Source organism: Neurospora crassa, linkage group I (genome assembly GCF_000182925.2).
Source record: "Neurospora crassa OR74A linkage group I, whole genome shotgun sequence".
In the NCBI taxonomy this organism is placed as follows: Eukaryota; Fungi; Ascomycota; class Sordariomycetes; order Sordariales; family Sordariaceae; genus Neurospora; species Neurospora crassa.
The window spans coordinates 2,226,616-2,248,018 of record NC_026501.1 but is presented as its reverse complement, the minus strand read 5'-3'; the positions used below and the strand labels follow the sequence as shown (position 1 = coordinate 2,248,018).

Sequence of the window (21,403 nt, the reverse complement as noted above, 5' to 3'; positions counted from 1 at the left end):
AGAGACGGGACGAGCGTAAGACGCACCGAGACGTTAAGATTCGATCCGCGGAAGCATCGCCGCCGTCAGACTTTGAACTCCACAATCACAGTCAAGACTGCGATGTCTCGTCAAATGCAGTGTTGCAACTCCGACGGCCATTCCACGCCAGGACGCTTTCTTTCGTACATGTACTCTGCCGAATAAATCCGCCAGGCCTACCGCACCTGTCTCAGGAACGGAGGCATAGACTTGTAGATTTGCTTACTCGGAAGAAGGAAACGACATCATGATCATGCTCGAAAATGGATGACATCACTCGTCACGTACTTTTCTCTATTTCATTTACGAACAATACTAGGCTTGAGTTGTCTTATACTCGCCTCCAACACTGAATACAAGAACCGCGGTACGTGCGCCGAGAACAGACCTACAACCCATCACCTGTTATTTGGGGCTAACCGTTCGCCATGTCAACTAAGAGGAAGATGAAAAGACGAGAGAAACCAAATGGCCGAATAGAGGAGGAACCCATACCGAAGCTACCTGCATGGGTAACCAATGAGGCGATCGAGCAAAATCTCTCCGTCCAAAGACAAGGACGAGATCTCACTTCTCGCTCCCAGATTGTGCGATCGCGAACTTGGGAAACGGGCCATAAGGAAATGAGGGATCAACGATTTTTCGCAGGCTACGCCAATCTATTCTTGAGCGATCATAAACCAAAACAAACTCCTGAGGTAGGAGGGAGAAAAACCAATAGAACGAACGAATGAAAGGGACGCCGAAAGGGTTGAATCTGGATCGGAATGCCGTACGACAAGGCACCGAGCCCAGGGAAGAAACAAAGAAAGAGAGATGAGAGAAAAGAAAATGAAAAAAAAAGGGAAAAAAGATAAGCGCGAGGTCTTGGCGTTCTTTTCTCCGTCCTCCTCACCCATTTCAACCCTTAAATTTTGAACTCGAGATATCCATACTGCTTCTGAATGGCTGGCAGATCCGGATCGGATCACCGCCCGATCAGCACGGAGCAAGCCACGTTCGGATATGCCAAAAATGAATCTAAATAAGGGTTCAACTTTATTGACTTCCTTTCACGGGGGGGGGGGGGGGGGGGAGATCGGCAGTTACACTACCTATCACCTTAAGCATTCTAGAGGTTGGACTTTTCGGAGACTTTAACCGCTCTCACCACCCTTCCATCCGAGGATCTACTAGCGTCTTCCATTGAGGAGAGACTAGATCGGCATTTTACAAGAAGCACTTCAGTCCGGGTAACTACCTTTATGTGACCACGGAGATACCGTATAAAACGTGGAAGTCGGAATTCAAGGTCTATGGCAAGTATCATCTCTGGGCCACATCTATGGGGTGTTCAAGCAGTTAGAGCAACGTGCTTTCCTCGAAGTTGGAAATCGCCAAAAGAATCGTACACTAAGTACAGTCTGTTGCGTTGACTCTACCTACCTGAAATATCAGGTATGTGCATGTCGGAGCGGCTGAGCTAAAGGGAATTTCTTGCAGAACCCAAGTCCGATTTTCCCGGTTGTTTTTTGGTATAACAGTAAGCTGGGGCACGGCGTGTAAGCACATATCTGCACATTTGACATCCACGTAACTGTTTTTGTGTAATGCTCGATGAGGCCGCTCCCATGCCCGATGGGAAACAATTCACAATGGTCCTGCAAGTGGATGCCTCACATGTATGCACTGTAGGCTCACAGCTACGGGTACCACGGAGTAATCGGAGATTTCGATGAGGATACAACCTACGGCTCGTGAATCCACGATGCTGATTCGAATTGTCAAACAACGGGGTTCAAGATTGCCGACTGCACGCTAGAGCACGAGCTGACGGACACTCAACAGCAGTCCTCGGCCAGTCGGTAGAAGGAAGGTTATCGAGACACTTGCCCCTGGATAGTGTAGCGTACCACCATGGTGGATTGCGGGCGCGCGGAGCATTCCGACTTGCCCTCTGTTTGTTTACCCAAACGGCCAGACCTCTTAGTGGGGCGATTGATAAGGCACGGTGGTGAGGGGACTTTGAGCAGAGATAGGGAAAAGTACAGAGGGCTGAAGTTTCGGAGTTTCTTGTGCGAAAATGATGAACTTGACAAACACGAAGCTGAGACTCTCCTGAGCAAGTTCATTCAGCTCGCTCCAAGAAGAAGCGGAGAACGCCACAATGAGCTGTGCCTCTTTAATCTTGCTGCTATCGTCGAGAATCCGCTTTGTGGCGATGGAACCATATGCTGTTTTCATTCAGCTTCGCCTCTTTGTTTCATTGAATTGAAGGAGGCCGATCCACTCGAGCTCTCCCCGCCTTTTGTCACCAACGGCTCCACTCCGGCGACGGGTCTTGACTCCATAATCTCCTGCAGCGTGGGCCCGGATGCCATCAAGGTGGTTTCGTTCGTGTACGTAAGACGACTCCGCAGACTCACCGCAAATAACATCCTTGGTTTTCCGTTCGGTCGCCGGGTCCGGTTTGAGCTGCCTCCGAACGACTTGGTGGGTGAGGGGTTGGTCGGTCGCCGTGGAATGCAAGCGGCATCGGGTGATGGCCGTGCCCGGCTCGGTGAAATTGGTTGGTTTGTGTTTGTTGTGGGTTTCTTAAACCGTGCGGTAATTGATCAATGAAATGAGTGTGTTCGCGGTCGTATTGAACAAAAACGAGAAAGGGGTTACGAGTTCATGTGCATGTGTACTCCGCATTTCGGAAGCCACCATCCGTTACTTTGTTTCACTGGACTTCCATCCGGGGTAATCAAGGCGCCATCTCTGTGACAGGAGGGGCCGCGCGCCGGCTAATGGTGCGTTCCAGTCTTTGAGCTGTCCATCTAGAACCGATGGATGGTTTCCATTCGTTTCAAAGAGATGTTCCGGCTGCCAGAAGCTCGGCGCTGATGTTGAGTGGTCCGAGGGAAACAAAGGACGGGCGGGAATAGTCTCATCAAGACGCGTCACGGCTAACCTTGGGAACCCACACTCTAATTTGAGGCTTGCAGCGATATGGTAGCTTTGGGAGATATTGCCCGCGATGAGGTTTGGAGCTTCACGGAAGCTGCGGCGTTGTCGACAAAGATTATCGTGCGCTTTTGATGCTTGCCGCAATGCCCAAGCATTGAAAAAGATGGTCGGGCGATCAGATGGCGACAGCTGTTTACCGAATCTGCACTATTTCATGCATTGCTAGGTGGTTCCTATCAACGCCCAGCAATGACACGCATGCAAGTTTTGTCGGTGTGACTGTCAAACTGATGATGTTCGGTACAAATCTGGTGATGAGTAACAGCGGTTCGTCAAAAAGGTGCCTATCGCCGGGTCCGCTCTTGCAGCTGTCTCCATCGTGGCTTGTCCCTTCTGCGGACCTTTAGTTGTACGAAGATGATGCGAAGTGCGAACATAGCTCTACCGTATCTCACCTCAGCGCACCCACCGTCGGATGCTTCAAGTGAGAGGGACAAATCGAGCTCCTTACGATGTCGGTCCCCGCCCGCCCGGCGATTCCGCGTCTTCCAACAATGAGGCCCCCCCCCCCCCCCCCCCCCCCCCCGCGGGCATGATCAACAGCAGGACCGGAGGGGCGCTTGTGTCAAAGGGAAATCCCAAGGGCCGACGCTAAGGTTCGAGCTTCAGAGGGGTTTGAGGAGCCTAGGGGCTCGAGGATGGAACTTCGGCCCTGCGCTTGCGTCTTCTTACCCCTGGCTGCGCATTGCCAGCACTGACTGGCATGAGCCGCCCCACTAGCGTGCTTCTCGGCGATTCCCTGTTTTGGCATCTGGAGCCTCGATGCGAGGGCCAAGAGGGGCGCCGCAATGTTTCGTCAATCTGGGCGGCGGTGTGGCCAATCAGACGAAGGAAGGCCGCCAGTTGCGTGCTGCTTTGGACGAATAGGCACGAATAAGGTCTGTGCTGCCTGAGGCATGAGCCCCCTTTCTGGAAACCGTGTCCAGAAGATAAAAGCAGCCTGGCCTCCCACCCCTCACCCAGACTCGCCATCGTTCCCCCCCAGTTTGTTCAAACAAGAGATCTGTCCTTTTCACCACACAACCAACCAGCTTCCATCCTCGACCTCTTCCCGCTAGGCTCCCCCTTTGGCGTCTTGGACTATCCTGGTGCCTAGTGGACTGACTTACGCGTGGATGGAGTCAACCTTACCCGCGATGCATTAAGCTTAACAAATACTCCATTCTCTGACGTTTCGAGTATTGGGGAATTAGGCAGGCACCTCTTTACTGTCAGCGAACATATACGCACTAGTTCATTGTTTGCAGTCAACATCATTCTTTACCAGCGCCAACACCAGTGACTGCCACAGCTTTCAATCAGCAAACATCAAGTCCTCCTACCGTGGACGCCGATACCCATCATGGATTCCTGGGCCGCCCACTCTCCCTCGCCGGCCAACCTCAAATTCGAGAACCCGGCCGAGTCTCTCCTCGCCACTCCTGGCGAGATCTTTCCCGAAGTCTTCGGCTCTGACCGCGCGACATCAGCAACCCCATCGCTCGACGTCATGTCACCGGTTTCCTTGGCAGACGACGTCGACCTCACGGCTCTTGCTACTCTCACAGTTCCTCAGATCCCGCCACGCTCGACGCCCGCTTCGACACCGGCGCCAGAGACTGAGAAGAAGCCTGTCAAGAAGAGGAAGTCGTGGGGTCAAGTCCTGCCAGAGCCCAAGACTAACCTCCCACCAAGGTATGTTACACATTACTTACACCCTCAAACCCTTGTTTACTCCTTCTCTAACCTCTCAACAGGAAACGTGCCAAGACCGAAGACGAGAAGGAACAACGTCGCGTCGAACGCGTTCTCCGCAACCGCAGAGCCGCCCAGTCTTCACGAGAGCGCAAGAGGCTCGAAGTCGAGGGTTTGGAACGACGCAACAAGGAGCTTGAGACCCTCCTCATGCAAGCTCAACAGATCAACCAGACTCTCCTCCAGGCACTCCGTGAAAACGGTGTTGCTCCTACGATTGCCACACGACCGGCATCCTTCGATGGTCTCAACCCTACCCCAGTCACCTTCTCACAAGAGCTCTTCAGCTCACAAGATGGCCACAACTTGTCAAAGCACGACTCCTCTCTCGAGCAACTGTTCCCTACAATCAAGACTGAAGAGACCGTCAACCCAGCTTCTCTTTCTCCCGTATTGAACCCTCTCCCTGAGATGGAGGAGGATGGCGAGAAGGAGCAATCGACGGCTGCCCAACCTGTTGCGGATGCTACCTCCACTGCGACTGTGGACACTTCCCCCGATGCGACACAACATCCTGCTGTGGTGTTGTGTGATGACCTGCAGTGTCGGTCGGCGGAAGTGCCACGCTCCAAGTGCCTGGCAGTGTCCCAGCAGTCTCAGCCCCCGTCGCTGGATCCTCTCTCTCTGCTGCTCCTCTCGGCCTCGGCAATTTCATGGATGATCTCGTTCTCTCAAAGACCTTTGATGCTGATCGCTACATCTATGAAACGGAATTTTTCTCTTCCCCCAGCCCCAGCAATTTTGATGAGTATAGTATGGCTGGTGACGACACCGAAACCCTCCACTTCCCGGCAAACCCCGAGAACTTCTTCGACGAATTCATCAACCCCGACGTCTCAAATGCCGCAAACAGCAACGAGCAGCAGCCGCAGCAACAATCCGGATTCTGCGCAACCACGAACGCGTCAGTCCACAACCTTACGTATCCGAACGCTTCGGAAGATCCTTACCAGCAGCCCCATACTGGCGCGTCCCTTAATGGATGCGACGATGGAGGTATTGCGGTGGGTTGTATCTGAAGGGCGCACGGTGCCACAGGTTTTGGGAGAGGACGGTTCGGCGGCTGCGACAGCTAACGGAAAGGAGCAGCGAGCGCAGCCACGTACTGGATTGCTGGCATTTTGGCCCAAGGGTGCCATGTTGCCATCGAAGGAAGTTCTACTCACCTTGATGTGGGTTCTGAGAGTGGAAGAGCGGAAGATGAGGGTCCGCGCAGAACTCAGGGGCTCCTCCTCGAAACTCTGTGGGTCAACCGGCGTCCCGTCATTGACGATACACACACCAACCACGACTGATAATAACAAACTTCAACAACAATACAAGTTGAAGGTAATACCAAAACGGAAGCTGAAGGCTGGGCCTTGTGGCTTCCTCAAACCTCACCTCGACACAGAGCGTCGAAGGATGTCTTGATGACTTTTCTTTTTTTCTTTTTCCTTTTTGAAAACACAATCTTGTATGACGTATATCTTTACTACTATTACCCGGGGCATTTGGCAAAACCCAGAAGGGGCCAATATAGGGTTTACGGGGCTTAGGCTGTGGGCGTTTTATGCGTGTTAGCGAGTGGTTATCAGTGGCTTCATCGAAACAAATTGAACACGAACGTTCCACTCTGTTTCATATCATGATCTTATTCAGTTCCCAACTTGTGATTCTCGCGGAAATGCAATTGCTACAATTAGTCTTGGGAAATTTCATGATGAACGTAAACAGCAATTTGCTGGAGAGTGGTATGATGAACAGACGGTAAGTTGGTGTTGATGACTGACTCCTGTATAGGAGCGGGAAAGAGAGTGGCAAACCCCGCCGAACCCCTTTTTCGCCCTCCTGACTATCGACACAGCGGCTTTGGCGTCTACAGCCTCACGCATGTCGGCGCAGAAACTATCACGGTGCGTCAAGACGAGCTGTCGTGCTCATCCCACGTTGGTTTTCTGGTCCGAATGTTTTCCTGTGCAAAATCATCGCTCTCTGTATTGGCTACGGTCTATCAAGACTTTTTGCATTCCACGAACACTGAGTGATATCCGCAATATATAGCAGGCAACACATACGGCAAAATTGAGACAAGCGGGGTGACCATATACCCCATACTATCATGTCGATAATTGACGCTCGAACTAGCCCGGAAAATACACAAAAGCATATACAAAATGCTCGTGATGCCATCCATACGCGCGCACGCAATCGCTTTTCAAGAGTTACCAACCAATCAACTGATCACCCAAATCAAACAAACCCCTACATACACAGAGACATACATAACTCATCAAATTACATGTACAAACTAGCCACAGCCGTGATATCCCTCTTGATCAACTCCTGTGTCGTCGCCATCTTCTGATACAGCTCTGGATCACCAATGATTCTCGCCGCATTCTTCACCTCCCTACACGTCTCATCCAGACGCGAAATGGTCCTGACAATGGTGCCCTCCAGCACGTCCGTCAGATTCGTGATATTCTTGAAGCTCATGCCTCTGGCCCACTCGTACACGACCTCCATCAGCCCGAACCGGGGCTTGCTTGCGAAATCGGACCCTTCATCCGATGACAGGATCACCTGGTGCAGCGTCTGCACGGCGTTGACTTTTTCTGACAGCTCGATGATAGTCTTTTGCCCGCGCTCGAGGTTAGACGTCAAGTTGGGGACCATGTCTGTCTTCTCCTGGAAGACAAAGGCGGAGAGCAAAGCGGCGATCTCGGCGGGCTCGTAATCGGCGAGGACGTTTTCGAGGATCAACTCTGTGAGAACGAGCTCGTCGCCTGAGTGGATCTCGCAGGCGACTTTGCCCTTGAGCTGAATGCGGCTGGCGTCGTCGATGAAGGAGAGGTCCTTGAGGACTTGGATGCGCTGTTCGTAGTCCGGGAGGAGCTGTAGGTTTTGGTTGGAGAGGGACTGGCGCAGCTCGTCGATCTTGGTCTTGATCAGCCACTGGTCGTGGCACATGGCGTAGTGCTTGAGGAAGAGATCGCAGTCGACGGCGGAGGACTTTGTGCACTTGATTTCGGCGTCGCGCCGGCGCGTGATGATCTCATGGATAGAGAGGGATTTGATGCGGCTGAGGTCCATCTCATCCCAAATGGGCGCGGACCAGGATTTACAAATCTGGTGGAGTGCTTCCTTCGCTTTGGTGTAACCATCGCCACCGTCAAAGAGTTCGGGAACAATGCTCTTGGTGATATGCTTAGTGAGACAAACGACGTCGCTGAGAGGAATGTGAACGGTCTTGGTGTAGATGTTTTTCTTGTGTGCGGGCAAGGGAGTGAACCATTTGGCCAGAGTCGGGGTGAATGGCAGGAGATCGGTATCGTTGCGAAGGTCCCTGCCGGTCTTGATCTCAAGAACATGCAGTGTCGGGTTAGCAGCGGTGCCCGCCTTGCTTGGTCCCTCAGCAAGGAGGATTCCAGGGGTTCTAACGCCCTCCTTCATATAAACGATAAGTCGACCAGGTGTGAACAGCTTACGCCCGACCGGAATGGCCAGTAGGGCGCGATAAAGCTCCTCTGTGGCTACCTTGAAATCCTCTCCTGCTTGATGGCACTCATCCATGTGAACGTCGCAGATAGGGCACGAGTCCCTCTTGATTTTAGCCAGATCGGCTTCGGAAAGCTTGACTGCCTTTTCATGCTCCGGAAGAAGTTGCTGAGTAGCATGCTCTGAGAAGGAACGCTTAATCATCTCCTCTATCTTTAGCGCTTCAACACGGAGAAGATTGAGAATCATGTTGTAAGTCAGACGGAACTGCGAACGAAGCTTGCTCGGCTCGCCAAGGATCATTTGCCTGAGATCGGTAACCGGCGGGGCCTCGTCTCCGCCAGGCGGTACAATGATGACAGAGCCGACTGTATCGAGACCACGTCTTCCAGCACGACCGGCCATCTGAGTGTACTCGCCAGGCAGGAGGTTGCGGAACTGGTGACCATCATGCTTTCTATAGCCAGAAAAGACGACCGTCCTGGTCGGCAGGTTCAAGCCCATTGCAAAGGTCTCAGTGGCAAAGAGAACCTTGACCAGAGTCTCCGCAAACAAGATCTCAACCATCTCCTTCACAATGGGTAACAAGCCACCGTGATGAACAGCAATACCTCTTGACAGAAGCTCGCGCAGCCGAATGATCTGCGGCAACACTCGGTCTTCGGGCTTCAACCGAGCAATCGACCTTTCAATGATCATATGAATGTGGCTCTTCTCCTGCGCAGTACAAAAGTCTTGGTTGCTGAGTGCATCGGCGTTCTCTTCACATCTCTTCTTGGAGAAGACGAAGATGCAAGCCGGCAGCAAATTATCTTTCTTCAAGAACTGCACAAGATGGACCCACAGGTTCTTGTCCTGAGCAGCAGACGTAAAGCCTCCTGGCCGACCTGTCCGGCCCATATGTCCGGGAGTGTGGCTTGCACGTGGTGGGCCACCCCTTCCACGTTGCTGGCCACCTCCTCTCGCACCTCCTCGTGGTTGATTCGCGCCCCTTTGCGCACCCCCACGACCTCTTTGGTTGCCACCACCCCGCGCTGGTCCTGTTGAGGCCTCGATGGCTTTGGGCGGCTTGTCCTTGCCTTGTATAGCAAGATTGGCCTCCTTCCAGCCGGTCTCGATGAACTTCTTCTCCGAGTCTACAATCTTGTGGATCTTTTTGCCCGCCCAAAGGTAGTGTTCCAAGGGAACAGGTCTCTTGGGCGTCGAGATGACATAGATGTCCTTTTGCTTCGTCCGACCCACCCAAGAGGCGAACTCGTAAGTATTGGGGACCGTCGCAGACAGTAAGATGAGCGAAACGTGCTCAGGCAGCATGATGATAACCTCTTCCCAGACTACTCCACGTTCGTAGTCGTTTACATAGTGTACCTCGTCGAAGATGACAAACTCTACATCGCGAATGAGATCCGCTCCGCGGTAGAGCATACTCCGAAGAATTTCCGTCGTCATAATTAGGCAACTGGCTTCGGGGTTGATCTGCACATCGCCGGTCAAAATACCAACCTCGTCAAAGGTCTGCCTGAAGTCTCTGAACTTTTGGTTACTCAGCGCCTTAATAGGGGATGTGTAGATAGCTTTGGTCATGTGCTTAGCAGCCAGTGCGATAGCGTACTCGGCGACCACCGTCTTTCCGGCTGATGTGTGTGCCGCAACGAATACCGAATCGCCATTTTCAAGGTGATAAACGGCCTCCTTCTGGAACGTATCCAGCTCGAAAGGCCACTCCCTTGCCATGTCGGGTACCAACTCCCTAAAGTTGGGTATCTCCCGCCTAATGTCGACCATGTGTGCCCACTCCCGACCAGCTTTTCTAGCGCTGGACGCGGCCAATGTGCCACGAGGCTCGAGGGCAGGAAATTCGACAGGCAATATGGCGTCGATATCTTCCAAGTCGTCTTGGTTATCTTCACTCTCTTCCCTCTTGACACCGTTGACCTCGTCCCTCTCGCCCTCGCCGTCGGGAGCGTCCTCGGGCTCTTGACCAAGAACATCCTCTACTTCCTTGGCCTGTTTTTCGCTCTCCGCATCTGCTGTCTTCTTTCTCTTGCTCATGTCGATACCGCGCGACATTCCTGGTGCGACTTCAAGAAGACCACCCTCAGCGAGAGTGATGACTCTTTCCAGCTTCTTTTTGCTCTCTCCTTCGTCCGATGCGGCGTCCTTTCTTAGTTGATCCTCTAATGCGGCAGCAGACTCGATACCGTCTAGACCACCTGGGGCGAAGGGAAAGAAGCCAGCCCCGCCGCGCACAAACTCGGACTTGCTGGCTGGCTTTCGCATCATGGATGTACTCGTCTTGGCAGTGGCATGCGAGGCTGGCACGGTGACGTTGCGATATCCGGTAACGCGACCCTCGAGGCCATGACGCTGGAAGCGAGTGACGGTACGTGTTTGTGTGGGAGCGATGCGGAAGAGCAGGGAGTGGTCGACGGGTGTGTCCCAGCGTTGCTGGAGGCGGTTCAGCCATTCTGTCGAGAAAGTCGTGGATGGCGTCAAGTACTTCTTCTCAAGTTCGACGCGGTGCGCTTCGGGGTCGGTGGCTTCGCCGTGTCGCAGCTCGCTCGGTGGGATCCGTTCGAAGAGGATGTCGTCGATGGGATCAAAGGAGGTAGTGCCATCGCCATTCTCGGCATCGTCGTCGAAATGCAGCTTCGCCATGGCTTCGTTGAGGTCGTACGCCATCTTGGGCTGTACGCGTGTGCCAGATGCGAGTGTTCAAATATCCGTGGCAAAGGGTAAAAGGCTAGAGTTGGAAGGCACTAATGATGGCACCTGAAGTGCCGTTTGTATCCCGAATCACACTGGCACTTGGGATGTTGTGTTGAAGTGGGGGACGAACAGAAGAATGGATGATGACGGATGCTATAGATAGGTGCTCTGTCGCTAAATCGCCCCACCACAATCATATTGTGGGGTCAAAACCAAGGGAATCTAGGCACTACGCTGACGCCAAACCTGCAACTGCCCTGATCTGTTTTTCAGAACCTCAGGGGTTATGTTTACACATTGTTTCATTACGCGGGTTAGGGTTAAGTTAGCCCGCCGAGCCATCCACGGAGAGCCTATCCAGCCAATAGTTTTGTACTACTGCGCATCGTTATCATCACGCCGTTAGATACGATCCCAGGACTATTGCAACGGTCCGTGATGGGGCCTGAAAGGATAGGGCTGCTTGAGGTTCTCTTCAGAACCCATGCATTTCGGCCATCGCAGCCTCTGCTTCCCAATCATCATCCGTATCCTTGGGTTGAGCAACCTGAATGCTCGTGGTCTTGGTATATGCTTCAGCTTCAGCCATCCACGCATCCAGATCATCCTCATCATAATTTTGTGCATCTTTGCCTCCATCCTGCTCACTGGTTCGTTCCCTACTGGTGGACTCTTTTCCCGTCGTTTTTGTAGCGAGAGACGCGTGCATCTCTGCTTCGGCCATCAGGGCATCTAGGTCGTCATCATCCTCTTGTGGTGGTGCGGCCATGGCTGGCTTATCTTTACCACCTCCAGAAGCGCTACCGTTTCCAAAGATGCTGCCATGGTTTGTGGTGGACGGCCGATATGACTCAGCTTCCGCCATCAATGCATCCAGGTCATCGTCATCTGGTACTTCGGATGGCCGTGGGCGCCTGTTGATAGCCCCGCCACCAAATATACTGTCGGAAGCAGCCCCATTGTTTGTTGCTTTGCTGGCCCCCGGAGCGGCCCCAGACTCTGCTTCGGCCATAAGTGCGTCCAACTCGTCATCATCGGGTATGTCTCCAGGTGCCGCTGTTGGTTGATTTCGTCTCGGTGTCGCATTGTAAATGTCGTCGTCTCCGAATAAGTTATTATCGAGTGTTGGTGTCTTTGATTTAGCCCCTGTCGCCTTCTCGAATATGGGCGCCATCCTGGTGGGTTCTGCAGAAGCAGATGGCTGTCCTTCGCGGTCTCTATCCTCTTCCTCTTCAGCTGTTGTTGACCTGGGTTTCCCTTCGGCGATCCACTTTAGTCGTGCATTGCGTAGGGTAGTTTTGTGCCCGGCCTTTTCACACATAGCAAGGGCGTCTACGAAAGTAGCTTTCGGGAAGAGGTCGTCGAGCCATTCCTGGTAGAAGGAGAGCAGACGAGCGGCATCTGAAAACTAAGACGGGTTATATTAGCCAATTGACCACAACAGGGGTGTGATTGGCTTACTTCATGGCCTTTTCCTTTCAACTTCAACTTCGATGCGGTCTTTCGCAACTTTGGAATGCCCTTGTCGGATAATAGTCTGGCATCATCCAGCTTCACACGCGGAACCCTGGCCTTCTTGGTGACATCAATTTCCTTGTCAATACCCAGGGTATCTGGCTCTTTGCGCTTCTTGTTATTTGTTTTGTTCGTTCCAGCCGTCTCTGGGCTTGGGGAACGGAAGGGGTCGTCATCATCCCAGCCCGCAAGGAATTCGTTGACGAATGCGCTGGTGTTGTTGTCGTTATCTTGAGCTGGCATAGTGAGTTCCTATATCTGCGTTCGCTGAAGGGTCCAAAAGTGATGGCGATGTTGAAAATTATCCATTAAAGTGGTGGGAGACGTGAGACGCGTTTTCGCAACTTCGGGGCGCGTCAAGCAACTGCAACCGCTTAAGTGTAAGTGGTTGCGGCTTGGCAGCACTTCCGTCAATGTACCTACTTAGTCTGTGGCGCTGTTGCAGGGTCCCCGTCCCGAGCGCGTGTGGCTCAGCTTTCGCGCTTCTCACCACTAACGGCGGGGAACGACGGACCTTTGCCGCCTGAGGCATCAATACGGTTTACGGTACGAGCTCCAGCCTTCACTGTGGGCATCCCGCTGAACGACTCCATCGACGACGACGGGACCCGAGTCGTGAGCTGCTCCATAACGTTCGTGCTACCCCATCGACGACGCAATCGTCGGCCGCCGTCACAATGTCCAGCACTTCATCCCCGACGTACACGATCAGCAAGACACTCAATACCAATTATCCAGTGGGTTTCGCCAATTGCATCACCATGTCTTGACGATGCGTTGCGCATTCCATCGTCTGGATCGCAGCAAACCCTCCAAAACAACGTTCAGTTTGCTGACATCGCATCCCTACCTTATCTAGCTTATCGACAATGACCCGTACGCTTCTTCTTTCTGCGGACACTGTCCAACAACGTTTCCCACGACATAGTTTCATCTCGAGATGCGCAATTCTGACCTGAATAACCACGACACAGGCACTTCCGCCGTGTAATCGGCTACGCTCGCCCGTCCGATTATGTTCACGGCACCGTTGCGGGGGCTGCCGGTCCCGGCCTTCTATATCTGATGGAGAAGATGGCACCATCAGGTGTTGGAAAGGGTGGCTTTCCCAAGGCGATGCGACTGGCGACCGCCGTGGGTTTCTTCGGCGGCTTTCTCTACTTTTACCAACGATCCATCCGTACGTTATCCTCGTTCTCTTCAACATGCGCATTGCTCCTCAAGTTCACCGCAGTCCCAAATGGCAGTGGTTGCAGGGATATCCCGGTGATAAGAGGCTTTGTTCTTGACAGTGCGCTAACATGGCAACAGTCCGTTTCTATGGCATGAGCGAGAACGCCCGCGAGGTACAGATGGACATGCGTGAGATGGTTGACAAGGTCAAGGCTGGTCAGCCACTTTACGGTGTCAGTACCCTGCCTGTCGATGTTCAAGGCATGGCTGCTCGTCAGTCGAGATACTCGGCCCTTTTCTTCGCTGTCCTCCCCTGGTTCAACTTTGTGAACCACAACCAGCATGGTGTCGACACAGCCAAGTACTACCAGCAGGCCGAGAGGGAGTTGGAGGCTGAGCGCTTGGGCAAGGGAAGCTCGTCGTAAGACACGAGCATGGCGGAAGTCAAATGTGAAGGTCGAGAATGGTAGTCCGCCAGAGGGTGAGAACAGAACCTTGTTAGGCGAGAGGGCTGACCGATCGGATGATGGTGTAAACATGGAGCTTTAAACGCTGGACCAACAGAACAGAACGCAAGTTAACGACCATCCCCTACCCTGATCTTTACGTGATACTTCAGGAGGTGCGTTGATTGGCTGGGTTGTTAGAGGTGTTCATCACCAATAGAGAACTATGGACAAGAGGGTGGCGCTTTGTGTTACGTTGATATTACGGCAGCCACTGAGATTTCGGGACCTGCCTGATGCCGCAGCCTCGCTGACGTATCACTTGACAACCTCCCGATGAATTGAAGATTGGGTCTGGTTTACTCGTCAAGTCTACAATCACGACAATGACAAGATGAGTCAGTTACAATTCATGTATTTCTCTCTACTCTTTTCAATTTGCCTCACCCCACTACGTATTCAATCTACTCAAGACTCGGACGACATAATCACTGTTCTAGCAATCAGCACGTTAGACATTCGCCTGTTCTCCTTAAAAGGTGTTCATGCGATCACACCTTCACCCACGGGTCTTGAAGTTGATCATCAGAGTTTCTTGATTATACTCTCGACAACTGGTTGACGACCGCAATATGTTGACCCGGGCTATGTGGTCTCAGCCGCAGTCATAGCCGTCTCAGGTCATCACCAAGGTGTGTCTTGCACGTCGATGTCCCGATCGATCATTCGGCGAGACCCGCTCACCCTGTCCCGTCACTGTCAGCCAAGAGGCCATCCCGCCTTCCCATCACACTTGCTCGGAACATGATATCATTCATCTTATCGCCAAACAAAACTTCTGCCTCAACACTCACGATTGTCATAAAGAAGCCTGCAAGATATATTTGGCAACTCCGTGTCACCGTTGATCACCGGGTAGAAGTAGCATAGTCTGTTTGAACCCAAGTGATGGATTTCAAATGACGTGGCTGGCATACTTGGGATGTTTTAACTCGTTTGCATTGGGAACCAGAACTATCACATGCCATTGGTGCTGTTCTCCTGGCCCTCGAAAACAGGAAAGTGGTTTCAAAGATTTTGCGCATGCACTAAACCAGCAGGTGCAGTGTAAGATCGACGCAAGTACAAAATGAGCGACATTCCATGCACTTACCTTCACTTCAGTCCATCCACAATGAGGATCGTAACTATCTGGCACCTCATCCGTCGTTCCCCAACCACAGTCTTCAATAGTCCTCCAACATCTTTCCTCTCCCCCGGAAGACCCTATACGACAACCAAGCCACCACCTCCGAAGAAAATAGCAACCACCAACCCGAAAATGGGTTCCGCTACAATAAACCTTCCCACCATCCACCTCGACACCACCCTGACGGATCTCTACAAGCTCGCCGACCCCTCCACCGCGCACCTCCGCCTCGGCTTCGTCCTCTGCGGCGTCAACTCCGCCATCGCCCTGACCCCTTCCTTCCCTCGCAACAAGAAATATCTTTACCAAGACAGTCCCTTCAACAACATCCCGCCCGCCGAGCTCAAAGATGCTGCCGCCTCGTCAACCACAACAGAGCTCCAACGCTCCATAGCCCTCAAATACCTTTCGCTCATCCCCCAACGCGACGCCTTCATCACCGGCGGCCCACACACCCCCACCATCTTCTTCAACGTCTCACCCGGCTCCGCCTTGCAAGAGGCGCACGACCGGCACGAGGCCGAAGCGACGATTGCTGTTCTGAGCCCCGAGCAGAGGCCGAAATTGGTATTCTGTTCCGGACCCGCCGAGATACCTGTAAAAGAGCTAGGGATCGATAGGTTAGCGGTCAAGATCATGCTTGATGACCTTGAAAAAAAGGGGTATCCGTTGGTGGTGAACCAGGAGACTCAGTGGTTTTTGAATAGCAAGGCTGGACTTGCTGAGTCGGGGCTGCCGACGCCGAGGGCGGAGGTGGTTGATGTTGAGGGGTTTGTACCGCCGTTGGCGGGTGGGGAATGTTGTGAGGTTTGTCGGGCGGAGGATGATGTGGTGGGGAAAGGTGGTATGAGGTTTGTCCCCGCGGGGTGTAAAGGGGCCAGGGGACAGTGGTTGGAAGAGCAGATGAAGAGGATCGTGGAGAAGGTGGATGCTAGACAAGCACCGTTTGTGTTCAAGACCCAACAAACGTTTGGCGGGGCGGGGACGTGGGTGGTTAGTGACGAGGAAAAGAAGCGGGAGTTGGTGAAGAAGTTAATGGATGATGAGACCGGAGTGTTGAGGAAGCTTCTGTCGCAGGTGACTGCTAAAAATCAGCAGTTGAAGCCCGGGTCGGTGGTGCTGAGCGAGATGGTGCGCGATCCCGTGGGGGACTACGGGGTGACATTTTTGGTGAGGAAAGGAGGCGAGGCGACGTTTTTGGCGGCGTCGGAGCAGATGATCAATGAGGATAATGCGTGGATTGGGAGTACAATTAATTACGCGCGCCAGGACAGGCTGAAGGAGAAGTTTGAGGGGATCATGAGGCAGACTGCTGAGTGGGTGGGTAAGCATGGATACATTGGACCCGTGGGGATTGATGTTTTGGAGACGAAGGATATTCCAAAGGATGAACTGGTTCAAGGGAACGGCATTTCTTCCGCGGATGGCGAGAAGACGGCGCAGTATATTGTTGACTTGAACGTGAGGACGTCGGGATCACTGGCGTTGCCGTTGCTCAAAGGTCACTTTACGAGCAGGGGTATGACTTGTGCGAGCAGTTTCTCTACCACGCTGCGGGGGTCGAGGAAGCAGTTTATGGAGACGTGGAGGGAGGAGTTTGAAACTGGGCGGATGCTGATCATGGCATGGTATGAGGATGATATAGGCAACGAGGAAAAGGAGGTGGAGAGTATTGGCGATGTGGTGGTGGGCGGGAAGGATGAGAAGGATTTACAGGATCTGATGAAGAGGGTGAGGGAGAGTACTGAAGAGGTGACGTTTTGATCGACTGTTCGGTTCAGCATGCCCGCACAACTGGACCAACTTGCCCGATGTATGGATGCATTTCAGCCTTGGGATATGTTGGCAGATATTACAGCCAGATGGTGTAGCAGGCTTGGAAACTCTGGAGTAGTTGGTACTGATGTAGTTGGTAAGATGTTGGTTCCTCTGGCGTTGATAGATATGGGTATAAGGACTCACTCCATCTACAACTTAGATGGTTACCCTTATAGCATTCGATGTGGGAACTACCTCAACATTAGGATTATGTTATCTAACATGCAGCACAGAGGTTTCCTACCAATTGTTTGGTGTCCCCCACCCTCATGTCCCCCGCCAAAACACACAACCTGAGGTAGTATATAAAAATATCCAACCCCTTTGGTATAAGTATATGCAGCTAGACGCAACAAATCTAAGAAGCACAGTACGTGAGGCAGCTGATACCAATACTTGATAACCTAAGAGGAGTTGAAAACGGTTAGGTTGAGATCTCTGAATACCAGATCAGAGATGTTTATTTGGTAAAGCAAACAGTTGGTGTGATATTAATCCAGTTATGAGAATTGTAAAATGAGTTTCTGGATGTCGAGTGATGTAGTCTGAAGGTGAGAAACTGGTTCACCTAAGACGCCCGAGAAAGTTCACACGCCCATCACCTTTCCTAATTCGGGCGTTACTCTATTCCATTGTTACGACTCACTCAAAACCTCCGATAATTCAAATAATTGCTTACAAATAAGCCTAGCGAAGTGTGCAGAAAGGAAACTCACCGAGGAGATCATAACATAGAAAGAACCGAATCGATCCCAACCCATAATGGCACCAGAACCATTCGTGATGAGGAAAAATGCTACTTCTGATAGGTCAACGACCGGGAGTAAACAACTCGCAAGAGCTCTTTGGACACCCCTACCTTACCCCCAGAATCCTTCATGTCGGCGACTACAACAGGCGGTTTGTTAACCCGATTGCGCTTGGCTTTGTTGGTATGCGTTCTTCTGTGCTGTGCTGTGCTGTGCTGTACTTCTCACGGCGGTTTTTCTCTTGAGTTGCTCATAGTCATGATGTGGCAGGAAAGTCTAACAAGCTTCTGGCTAATTCACTTTTGAAGGTTCGTCATCTTGCAAATTTACATTCTCCATGGTTCTCATGTAATGGGGTGATGCGCAAGTTTTTTCGTCTGTCGTGTAAGTCGTCATTCCAGAGTTTCTCTTTTTACATCTTTCGACTTGTTTGTCACTGATCGTGGAAGTAAACAGAGACATATTATTTTCGTCGACCTCGCCCTCCTCCTCGTCGCCGTGGCTTTCTAATGGGTCATGGACAGCTTCTCCCCCATGGTGGTTATGGGTCTCTTCGCCGTCTTCCGGATGCCATTCGGGCGTCTGCAGTTGCCCACGCTCCAGTTTGATACGCCTCATAAGACCACTTCGAACCTTACCGTCGGCGCGTTGACACCCGAGTATAATGCCGTGATTGCATTGTATTTAACGTTTTGGGAGTTTTGCGTTGTTTACATCTTTATCTTTACTCGCAAGACTAATACCGTCCCTTGCGCTGCCGTATAGTCTCTCGAAATTGAAGTTAGCGTAATCACTTTACATAAACGCAAGCAAAAAATAAGGGTGTTGGTCGACAATGTAGATGCCTCTTTGCTGCTTCTCTACATCATTATCCCTACCCACTCTTTCATACACAAGTAATTACGCGGAGTTCAAATTCGAGAGATCGTACGGAAATCTTTCTGCTGGTTATTGTGGCTTGTTGGGCGCTGAGCGGGGCGTATTGGAGGGTTGATGAGGGGAAGTTTGAGGAAGCGGGGAGGTTGCAGAAGATGAGTTCTGCCCCTCTTCATTCAGGGCAAGTTTGATGATTACGTAAATGCTCCTTCTCTCTCTGTTCCAACCTTTCTTTCCTAACTGGGAGGCGGTGCCCTGCTGTTTTGATGTAGCTCTTCTTCACATGTCTTTCATTATGAGATGCGAATCACTGTGAACCTTCCCGTCGGCGACATGAGCCACTTCTGGCCCAGGACTGATGTTGAGCTGGCGGTTGCGAAGCATCGCGACTGATGTGATGGCGAATGCGTGGGATTCGATTCGAGGAGAACCTATCTACGAGAATAATGGAGACTGGAGAGCGGTTGAGACATATATAATCCATGTACAGTGGAAGACGTTCGGTCATTGATGCATACTCGTAATAATTCGGTGCAGTCTGGCAACTTCATCAAATCTGCAATGAACTCTGCAGAGTATAGTCCCGAGGCGCCGTATGTACCCATCATGCACATCAAGCCGGCGTGTTCAAGTAAATAAGCTGGATAAGGTGATGATCCATTGGACCTCCCGTGCCTCTGACGTTTTAGAAACGGCTGATGATCGATGGATACTACTTAACATCATGCGATCTCTTCCTCAAAATCTCAGCTGTGACAAGGACATCACCTACACAGAGAAGGGGTGTGTCTCTCCGCTTTATTGCATCACTTTCGCCCTTGCGATTCAAACTGAGTGTTCATGTCGTCGCTGTGCAGCTGTTGCAACTTCCCAGGGTCCACTGTCTTACAAGTCCACCGATGGGTGGAGGTCTGCAGCGGGGTCAAGGTGACAGGCAGGCACCGGGGCTGCTTCCCTGCCGCTAGACGCTGATTCGCTGGTTCCCCTCGAATTCGATGAAAAGGGAAGGCGCACCAGCACGAATTTCGTCAGTGGTTGCAGGGGTCCTAGAATCGATTTCGTCATGACTTTCACTATTCTCCGTCGCTCTTACCAACGCAATAAGTTAGGATGATCTCGATGGGATGCATTGTTGACTTCCATGTCTGAAGGAACGTCAATATTAAAACAAGTTTCCTCTCTCGAGATCCCTCTTTTACCCCTTTCCTTTCCTGACCTTAGACAATGATTCAATTTCTACCTACACGCTTCCTCAGACCCTCCACCAGGACTCTTCTTTCCACAACCAGAACAAGAGCACTTAACACCACTGCACGAACCACTCTAGCGACCGCGATTAGTTCATCCAAACCTTCCAGGACCAGTCTCCCATCCTCTCTCCACCAACAATCTTACACAATGTCGACCGGAACCAAGTCGGCCTCCGCTGCCAGCCATGCCGAGTTGAACCGCAACTCCCTCTTCAACCTCGCGGGCCGCGTCGCCCTCGTAACCGGCGGCGGCACTGGCATCGGGCTTATGGCCACACAAGCTCTCGCCGTCAACGGCGCCAAGGTGTATATCGCTGGCCGCAACAAGGAGAAGCTGGACAAGGTGGTGGAGATCTACAACAAGGACGTCGAGGGCGAGATCATCGCCCTGCAGGCAGACGTGACTAAGAAGGAGGACATTGCCGCTCTGGTCAAGGAGATCGAATCCCGCGAGAAGTGTCTCTGCATCTTGGTCAACAACGCCGGCATTTCCAGCTCGAGCGTAACCACCGAGGCCAGCGACCCCAAGGAGCTCAAGCACAACTTGTTTGATAACGAGAACGCTACTTTCGACGACTGGACGGAGACATACCGTACCAATGTGGCTAGCATTTACTTCATGACCTCCGCCTTTTTGCCCCTCCTACAAGCTAGCACCGAGCGCCACCCAGGCTGGTCCGGCACTGTGGTCAACATCAGCAGCATCAGCGGCCAAGTCAAGTCAGCCCAGCACCACTTCAGCTACAACGCTAGCAAGGCAGCGGCCGTTCACCTGAACCGCATGCTAGCCGCAGAGATCGCCAACGCTGGGCTCAAGATTCGCATCAACAGCATTGCGCCTGGTGTCTTCCCTAGCGAGATGACGGCCGAGGAAAGCGACGAGTTCCAGAAGAGCCATATCCCCAAGGAGAAGTATCAAGACAAGTTCCCGAGTGCTCGTCCTGGCCGCGATATCGATATGGCGCAGGCAGTACTGGCATTGGTATCGAACCAGTTCATCAATGGCGAGACGTTGGCCGTTGATGGTGGGTACAAGTTGGCTGCTGGACTCTAAAAGAGGGTTTGATAATGTTAATGTTAATGGAGGAAGGGATGTTATTTAATGACATGATTGCATGTATCATAGCGGGTTGTCTTGTTCCAATGTGCGGTAGCGTGCCCCAGGGACAGAACATTCGGCTAGGGGCTGGATGGAGGTCTATTGACCCAGCATTGCGATGCAAGGTGTAATGAAGTATGACACTTACCTTTTGACGTCAATTACCATGACATGAAACAGTGCAAACTCAATCACTGCGGTCTTCGTTGTACATATACCATTACAAATGCCACATCTTTCCGAAGAAATTATTTCGCCCCCTACGTACTAAAACCATGCTGGTTTGTAATCAGCGCGGGTCCAGAGAATCCGGAATGATCCCTCCTAAGCATTACCCTGTCAACCGAACTACG

The 21,403-nt window shown here is 52.1% G+C and overlaps 7 protein-coding genes across 7 annotated transcripts; 5 read left to right on the top strand and 2 right to left on the bottom strand.

Moving 5' to 3' along the window:
- The first annotated feature begins 252 nt into the window (after nt 1–252).
- NCU16353 (hypothetical protein) lies at nt 253–1,251 on the top strand. Its single transcript, XM_011395053.1, has one exon. It carries the CDS (start codon nt 450–452, stop codon nt 753–755), a length of 306 nt encoding a protein of 101 aa, XP_011393355.1. The 5' UTR covers nt 253–449; the 3' UTR covers nt 756–1,251.
- A 2,227-nt stretch (nt 1,252–3,478) lies between these two features.
- Nucleotides 3,479–6,455, top strand: NCU01856 (transcriptional activator hac1). The gene is made up of 2 exons (XM_960394.3): nt 3,479–4,686; nt 4,749–6,455. The coding sequence occupies exons 1-2, from the start codon at nt 4,355–4,357 to the stop codon at nt 6,157–6,159; spliced, it is 1,743 nt and encodes a 580-aa protein (XP_965487.3). The 5' UTR covers nt 3,479–4,354; the 3' UTR covers nt 6,160–6,455.
- Nucleotides 6,456–6,804: 349 nt separating this feature from the next.
- On the bottom strand, nt 6,805–11,070 carry NCU01857 (DEAD/DEAH box RNA helicase). Its single transcript, XM_960395.2, has one exon. It carries the CDS (start codon nt 10,906–10,908, stop codon nt 7,024–7,026), a length of 3,885 nt encoding a protein of 1,294 aa, XP_965488.1. The 5' UTR covers nt 10,909–11,070; the 3' UTR covers nt 6,805–7,023.
- Nucleotides 11,071–11,140: 70 nt separating this feature from the next.
- On the bottom strand, nt 11,141–12,824 carry NCU01858 (chromosome segregation in meiosis protein 3). The gene is made up of 2 exons (XM_960396.2): nt 12,397–12,824; nt 11,141–12,343 (listed from the first exon to the last, which is right to left on the bottom strand). The coding sequence occupies exons 1-2, from the start codon at nt 12,691–12,693 to the stop codon at nt 11,411–11,413; spliced, it is 1,230 nt and encodes a 409-aa protein (XP_965489.1). The 5' UTR covers nt 12,694–12,824; the 3' UTR covers nt 11,141–11,410.
- A 115-nt stretch (nt 12,825–12,939) lies between these two features.
- Nucleotides 12,940–14,936, top strand: nuo20.9 (NADH:ubiquinone oxidoreductase 20.9). The gene is made up of 4 exons (XM_960397.3): nt 12,940–13,187; nt 13,310–13,326; nt 13,425–13,630; nt 13,762–14,936. The coding sequence occupies exons 1-4, from the start codon at nt 13,128–13,130 to the stop codon at nt 14,046–14,048; spliced, it is 570 nt and encodes a 189-aa protein (XP_965490.3). The 5' UTR covers nt 12,940–13,127; the 3' UTR covers nt 14,049–14,936.
- Nucleotides 14,937–15,390: 454 nt separating this feature from the next.
- Nucleotides 15,391–17,022, top strand: NCU01860 (hypothetical protein; the record flags this gene model as incomplete). Its single annotated transcript, XM_960398.2, has 1 exon — nt 15,391–17,022. One exon carries the CDS (start codon nt 15,391–15,393, stop codon nt 17,020–17,022), a length of 1,632 nt encoding a protein of 543 aa, XP_965491.2.
- Nucleotides 17,023–19,872: 2,850 nt separating this feature from the next.
- On the top strand, nt 19,873–21,291 carry NCU01861 (short chain dehydrogenase/reductase family). The gene has a single exon (XM_960399.2). The coding sequence runs from the start codon at nt 19,926–19,928 to the stop codon at nt 21,003–21,005; it is 1,080 nt and encodes a 359-aa protein (XP_965492.2). The 5' UTR covers nt 19,873–19,925; the 3' UTR covers nt 21,006–21,291.
- Nucleotides 21,292–21,403: the final 112 nt, after the last annotated feature.

Bases quoted from the DNA above. Each gene is read 5' to 3' on its own strand.
- nuo20.9 (XM_960397.3), top strand. From the start codon at position 13,128: ATGTCCAGCACTTCATCCCCGACGTACACGATCAGCAAGACACTCAAT. The intron at 13,631-13,761 runs GTACGTTATCCT...ACATGGCAACAG, and splicing joins CTTTTACCAACGATCCATCC to TCCGTTTCTATGGCATGAGC.
- NCU16353 (XM_011395053.1), top strand. From the start codon at position 450: ATGTCAACTAAGAGGAAGATGAAAAGACGAGAGAAACCAAATGGCCGA.
- NCU01858 (XM_960396.2), bottom strand. From the start codon at position 12,693: ATGCCAGCTCAAGATAACGACAACAACACCAGCGCATTCGTCAACGAA. The intron at 12,344-12,396 runs GTAAGCCAATCA...AACCCGTCTTAG, and splicing joins TGAAAGGAAAAGGCCATGAA to TTTTCAGATGCCGCTCGTCT.
- NCU01857 (XM_960395.2), bottom strand. From the start codon at position 10,908: ATGGCGTACGACCTCAACGAAGCCATGGCGAAGCTGCATTTCGACGAC.
- NCU01856 (XM_960394.3), top strand. From the start codon at position 4,355: ATGGATTCCTGGGCCGCCCACTCTCCCTCGCCGGCCAACCTCAAATTC. The intron at 4,687-4,748 runs GTATGTTACACA...ACCTCTCAACAG, and splicing joins AAGACTAACCTCCCACCAAG to GAAACGTGCCAAGACCGAAG.
- NCU01861 (XM_960399.2), top strand. From the start codon at position 19,926: ATGATTCAATTTCTACCTACACGCTTCCTCAGACCCTCCACCAGGACT.